General features: G+C 54.0%; 1 protein-coding gene across 3 annotated transcripts in view; it reads left to right on the top strand.

The window, feature by feature from the left end:
* The first annotated feature begins 229 nt into the window (after positions 1-229).
* The window catches only part of fax (failed axon connections), a 34,362-nt gene continuing 28,028 nt past the window's right edge, over positions 230-6,563 (top strand). The window contains exon 1 of one of the 3 annotated variants that reach the window (XM_043017694.2): positions 230-743. In XM_043017694.2, coding sequence (XP_042873628.1) covers positions 408-743 — 336 coding nt within the window. In that variant the 5' untranslated portion in view covers positions 230-407. The remainder of the gene's footprint in view (positions 744-6,563) is intronic. The other 2 variants (XM_043017697.2, XM_043017695.2) reach the window with 2 other exon arrangements.

Here is a 6,563-nt window from a genome sequence, read left to right as displayed (position 1 = left end):
TAAAAATGGCGGGCAACTCCCGAGTCAAGCGAGAGCCTGGGCGAAAACGGACAAAAATGGAGACACGCCATTCTTTCGAACAAATAATCCTCGATCCAAACACAACAACACACATCTTAAGGCCTTTCCTAATCGCCTCCAAATATTAGGCTAAAAAACGTGAAATTGGAATCCTTAGAGACTCAGGGCATGATCGCGGCGCCGACCAATGAGCGGCGAGCGGCGTGACGTCACTGGCTTGGCTTGGGCGGAGGAGCCGGGCGTGGTTCAGTCGTGGCTCAGTCGGCCAGCTGTGTGCGCGGACGAGACGTGTGACCGTCGCATTGGTTTTAACCCCCCACTGTACACTTACAACTCCGTTACGTTTTTCGACTTTGGTTCTTTTGTAAATCCACTTTCCATCCAACATGACAACCGAAACCGACACTAAGCCCGTGGAGCAGACCGAGGAGAAGAAGGAGGAGGTGAAGGATGAAGTAAAGAAGGAGGAGGCGGAGGTGAACAACGCCGATGAAAAGGTAGATGACAAGGCCGAGAAGGCGGACAAAGAGAAGAAGGAAGAGAAGAAAGAAGTCAAACCCAAGAAGGAGCCCGCCCCTCCCAAGCCGGCGGTGCACAAGCTGGATTTCGAGAAAGACGTCGTGTACCTTTACCAATTCACCCGGACGCCCGTGCTGCCGTCCCTCAGCCCGTACTGCCTCAAGGTGGAGACCTGGCTTAGGCTCGCTGGTTTGAAGTACGAGGTAAGTGGCTTGCAGCGTCTTTTCTGTTGCAAATCGGGGAAGGAGCAAAGCTGGAGAGACGTTTCAGCGCCTACTAAGGGCGCGTCGCTCTTGGCGTGAGGACGGACTAGCGCGATGGGCGGACCGTCTCTCTCCTCTTTGTGCGCCGTGAAGGGCTGGAGAAGTTCTCGATTCGCCAGGAGGATCTAGAATTAACCAAGGACTTTATATGAAAGTAATGGGAATTTTCTGCCTTGAAGTGAGAGAATTTAATTTCGATTCGTGTGAGAGCGAAGGCGAGAGTTTGGCAGCGGCGTTGGAGTCTCGGCTAAGCGTCGCTCGCTCGCTCGCCCGGCCGACGCGAGCTGACCCTTAGATCATTTTCTCTCCCTTGTGCACGGCATTTCTAATTTTCTTGGCTTTATCTTTAATTTTGGGGATTATTTTGATTTTCATGCCCTGGCTTATAAGTACAGAATCTTCCTCTAGGTAATGCTTGCACTCGTAAAGTTTTCAGTCTGTGTAGAGCTAGCGTGAAAATTTCAAGATTTTCTTTTAAACCTTCCCCTTTGAAAAATCAAGTTCCCCTCGAGCCAGGTGGGCGTGGGTTTGTGGGCGCAAGCATCGTGATCCGACCAATTGTCCCTTGATTACAACCACAGTCGCGTCCTCTCTCCCTCCATCCTCCCTGGCTTGGGGGGTGGTTGCTGTTCCTCCCCTCCCTCTCACCCTTCACCCCCTCACCCTTGTGCTGTGCCTCCCCCCCCCCTCTTTGACCACGGTTTGTCCTGGGGGGGGGGGGAGGGAAAGGGGAGGGAGGAGGAAAGGTTGCCTGGCTGGTCCCTCTGTTGTTAGGTTAGCTTGGGTGCTATGGAGCCTTCCTTCCGTTGCTTGGTTGAAGTCTGCTGCCGGATTCTTTGTCTCGTAAACGGGTGGCGTTTACACTGATCGCGGGGGTCTGCTGGGTTGTAGTTTTCTGGGTGATATTGCTCGACGGGGCTTGGTTGGTATGGTTGTTTGGCTGTGTGGTTGGGAGTCCCGTGTTGGTGTGGTTGTTGGCTTAGATGTGTTGAGACTCGCGTCAAAGGGCTTCATTAGCTAGCTTGTCTTGCCTCTCACGAGCTGTCAGTTCCTAAATTCGATTCAAATATTCCCCGCTCCGCCCTTTGCAAGCACGAAAGACTAGCTTCCGCGCCCAGGCTCAGGCCGACGCTGCCTTTTCCTCACAGAAGCGGGACAAAGCATCCACTCCTGTGACGCAGCCGAGTGCAAGCTGGCCGGCAGAGGTTGCGCACGGGATCGCTCGCTGCTTGTCGGGATAAGCCTCGGCGGGCCAGGAAAATGGATGGGAATGGGCGTTAGGTGGGCGGGCGTATGTACTTGTGTGTTTATGTATGTATGTATGTGTGTATATGTATATATGAGTGGGGGCAGGCGTTGTGCGTGTTTTGGTGTGAGTGAGAATGAGAACTCCTGTATAGGATGAGTGGGCGTGGGTAGGCGTTTAGGTTGTTGGGAAAGGGATGATTGGAAGGCTCGTGTGTGTGTGTGGTCCGAGTCGGGATGGTGGAAGTGCAACAGGGTTGTGGGTAATCCGCTCCCGCCGTTCAGCACAGCGTTAATGGAGGCGGGTTGAATGCCTCTGCCCTTTCAGGAGTGTACTGGGTGAATGCGCGTGTGTACTTTCGGGTGTAAGCTTTAGGGAGAATGCGAACAGGTCCCTGGCCGTATTGTGTAGGAGTCTAGCCCCGAGTCCCTTTTCCAGGAGATACGATCACAAATTTCGATTCGTCCCCCCATTTTCAGATGTATCCCGCGCCTCAAAGGGCGTTTTCTGGGGGGGGGGGGATTTGGCGATTCTAATATGCCTGTTGTAAAAGGATAAGCTAATCCTTGACCGCGGAGGAGTTCCCAGGAGGATGAGGAACCCTTTAAAAAAGGAGGGATTTAAAGGGGCCCTTCGTGGTCAGTGCTTTATCATTTTTTTCTTTTTTCATCTTGGGTTTTGTGAGGGAAAAGTAGACCGCCTTGCGTCACGGCTTGACCTTAGTGGGCGTGGCTCGGGAGGAGTGGGCGTGTAGCGGTCCCGTTGCAAGGCTCTTCTCCATCTATCACGAGAGTGACTGTTGACAGTGTCTGAGGCGAGTCGAGTCAGCGTCGCCAGAGGACTTATCCGAGAGCGATCTCCCCTGTCGACAGCCGCCCCTCCTTAACCTGGCGTTCACGAGCTCTCCGCAGTCGCGTTCTTTTTTTTCTTTTCATTTTGGTCGATCGAAAACGCTGGTTTCTTTTGGGCTTCAGAGGGGAAAGGAATGATTTCAGGATGAGGAGTCGAATGCTTTGACGTGTGGGGGCTCCTTGGTAGATTCGTTCCACCATCCCACGCCATTTAGTCGAGGTGAAATTGGGAATAGGGATCGCCCGAGGCTATTCCGTCTACACTTCCTCCCCCCCCTCTCTACTTCCTTCCTCTGAAGAAGCGTCCCTCGCCCGCCGGAAGTCCTCAGGCTCATTAGGCATGCAAATCCCACGGGCGCTTCTGGGCCGCAGCCTTGGCGGGCCCGCGAGCAGCTTGGCAGGAAACCCCTAGTGCATCGGCCGGGCTTAAAGGGAGACTTTAATTCCTGTGATTGTTTAAATGCTCACGGGGAGGGAGAAGGGAGAATGATAGCACTAGCAGGGTAAGTAGTTCCCTCCCTCCCTCCCCTCCCACCCACTTCCCTGTCAGTGCTATCTTTGCCTCCCCTCCTTCCCCCTTCCTTCTCTCCTCCTCCCCTTTCCCCTTCTCCGCTGCCGTGGCAGATGGCGACAGATGGCTGAGGGGGGAAGTTTGTACTAACGGTAACGGAAGATTGTCTTTTAGGAGGCGGCGGCAAGATGTTTCTTTAAAAAAAAGTGGAGTCGCGCCGCTTGATGGTTCGGGCGGCGGCGGCGGTGTCGTCGGTGGACAGGTGGCGTGCATGTGTTTAAAAAAAAAGGATGCGTCTGTGTGAGACACTGCTCTCGAGGGTGGGAAGCGTTCTTTCTTACTCAGCAGTGCCTCTTGTTCCCCTCACTCCTTCCCCTCTCTCCCACTCCCCTTTCCCTTCCTTTACCTCACCCCTCCCCCCTCCCTCACCTCCCCGAGCCATCCGTCACCAGGTGTTGACGGCGCGCGGACCGGATGCATTCTTAACGACGTCATAACGACTCCTAAACGACGCTGGGGCGACAAATCTGCCTGCGCTGAAGTGGTTCCAGGTGACCCAGCATGGCGTGCTTGGCAACAGCCTTGCTCCGACCGACCTCCCTCTCTGCGGCCAACAGCGTGCTGGCCCCCGCCCGCCCGCCCGCCCGCCCTCGTTGCACGCTGCACGGAATCGATACCGAATGTACACATCTTGGATGCACCGAGCTTGCTTGTAATTGCACCCAGACGAGGCTGCCGGCCCATACCTCTCGAGACCCTCTGTGCCCTCTTTCCATCTTACCCCTTTCTCTATCTTCATTTATTCTCCTTTCTCTTCCCCCTTCTCCCTCTATCCTTCTCCCCTCTGTACTCTTACCTTCACTTTCTCGTTCATTTCCTCTTAGTTAGTCCTTGTTTGCTGGTCCTCGGAGGGTCGGGGGTGGGGGAAGGGAGGCAGACGCACAGCTGTAAATTCCTTAAAGGGACAAGCGAGGCACCTAAGAGGGCGCTGGTACTTGGGGGAGGGAGTTGAGTGCCCGACACATGGGCCGCAGATAGTGCCATGTTTTGTTTGGTTTTTATGGCTGGGCAGAAGGGGGAAGGGGAGGGGAGGGGTCAGAGGTGGTTAGGTCTTGAGGAGCTCAGCCTACGGGGGGAGGGGGGGTGAGGCGGAGGGGGGGAGACAATGGCGTCCGTTCATTACACTTCTGTTCGTTGGCTTTTGAGATGGCTTTTTTTTTGGCATTTCCGGGGTATCTTGTGTGTGCGTTTAAGGAGGGGCAGGGGGAGGGAGTTGAGGGAGGTAGTTAAATCCCCATCACAAAGTCTCTCTCTCTCTCTCTCTCTCTCTCTCTCTCTCTCTCTCTCTCTCTCTCTCTCTCTCTCTCTCTCTCTCTCTCTCTCTCTCTCTCTCTGTACATATTACCTTGGAGCACTATTGATACCCTTTACCCTCTTTACCCTCGTCGGATTGTCGTAACGTGTTGGATAGGTATTCTCTGTCCAGATAGATCTTTCACCTTCCTCTGTCTATTTGTCTCGTACTTTTTCTCTCGCCTTTCATATTTCACTCGTTATTCCTTCTCTCTCTCCCACTCCCTTTTTCTCTCCCAACCCCCTCCTCTGGCCTTGGGATATTACTCTTGGTGTTAATTAATGATAAGTTTTACGTGCGAAGCCCTTGCCATACAGTTAGTGGGCTTGAGTATGATGCAACGCCACTCGGGCGCCGATGTATGGGTTTTTAGGTTTGGTGGTTGCCATGTTTACTTCCCTCAGGACGGGTCGGGGGAGGGGGAGAGTGGCGGGGTTGCGTTGGATGGGGCATGGAGGGCATAGGGTAAATGGGTGTGTGGGGTGGGGGGAGATTTGTAAACACGCCGGTGCCGCCAGATGGGTGGGGGAGGCAGCGTTAGCATGAAATAGCTAGCGGCTGGTAAGGTTTCACTAGGGGGAGAGGGGTGGGGCAGGGATGGGGTGGTGTTATACGTCAATGTGTGACTGTAGAATCTAGAATACGATGTATTTCTCCTTTTGTAGTTGTGGTTTTGTAGTGGCTTTTCACGGCTTGGATTTCGGAAGGCATTGGCTTCGGAGGTAAGCAAGCCACAGGAACACGTAATTGACTTGCTGGTAGCATATGGGGTGGACCGTATCATTACCGCAAAAACGGAAAGAAGAAAAAAGGCCTTTACGGTGTTTCACTGGCACGGGTACAAACAGACGTTTACACGGAGTGGGAGAAGGCAGGGGGGTTAACAGCTAACATGGGGGTAGCTTTCGAGTAGTCCTTTCCATTGTGTGAAGTGGGGGAGATGGTTTGTGTTTGTGGAAGTGGAAGTGGAATGGAAAGAGAGGGGGGGAGGTTCTCACGCTCTCTTCCTGACACTCCACCCCCCTTTCCTCCCTCCCCTCCCTCCCGCATCTCGTTCGGACTTTCCCCCCTTCCTATACCCCTACCCCCACCCCCATACCAGGGATGTGCTTGTTTGCTTTCACACATCTTGGTTCTTGTGGTAAATTATACACAAGCATTAAGTTGTTTGATATATACTGGTATGTGTATGTGTGGCGTGTATATAGTGTACATGATTGTGTGTGTGGTGTACGTATTGTGTATGTTGTGTATGCGCGTGTAGTGTGTGTGTGGGGGGGGAGGGGGCTTGCATAATACAGCGGTGTTGCCAATCTCTCTGTGCCCTTTGATTAATTAAGGAGCAGAGTTTTTTTCACAGCCAAAAGGTCGTGCTTCGGCCATCGGTTGCCGCGGTTTTAAAAGGACAGTCGTGACGTCACTCGCTTGGGTTATTCCCCTCTCCGCCCCCCCCCTTCCCCACCCATTCCCTGACCTTCACTCTTGCTTGCCAACCCTGCCACTTAGGCCGCTGTTTTGGGCGTCTCGGCTGGGAATGTGAAGTTTGTAGACCCGGTCACCCTCGACAAACATGGGAGTACTCCCCCCTATCCCCTCCCTCCCTGGAATACCTCCCCCATCCTCCCCCCCTCTCTCCTCCACCAACGCCACGCACAAACACGACATATCATTCGACTGTTACACCCTCCCCTCCCTCCCCTCTCCCTTTCCCCTTCCTCCCCCCTCCCCCTCCCCCTCCCCCCACTTACCTCTTCTTCCTCTCTCCTCCCCCCCATCCCCACCCCACCCGTCCGCCCGC

Source organism: Penaeus japonicus, unplaced genomic scaffold, assembly GCF_977035675.1.
Source record: "Penaeus japonicus unplaced genomic scaffold, GWHDUDI00000001_assembly GWHDUDI00000023, whole genome shotgun sequence".
NCBI classification, from domain to species: domain Eukaryota; kingdom Metazoa; phylum Arthropoda; class Malacostraca; order Decapoda; family Penaeidae; genus Penaeus; species Penaeus japonicus.
This window is presented reverse-complemented; position numbering and strand designations above follow the sequence as displayed.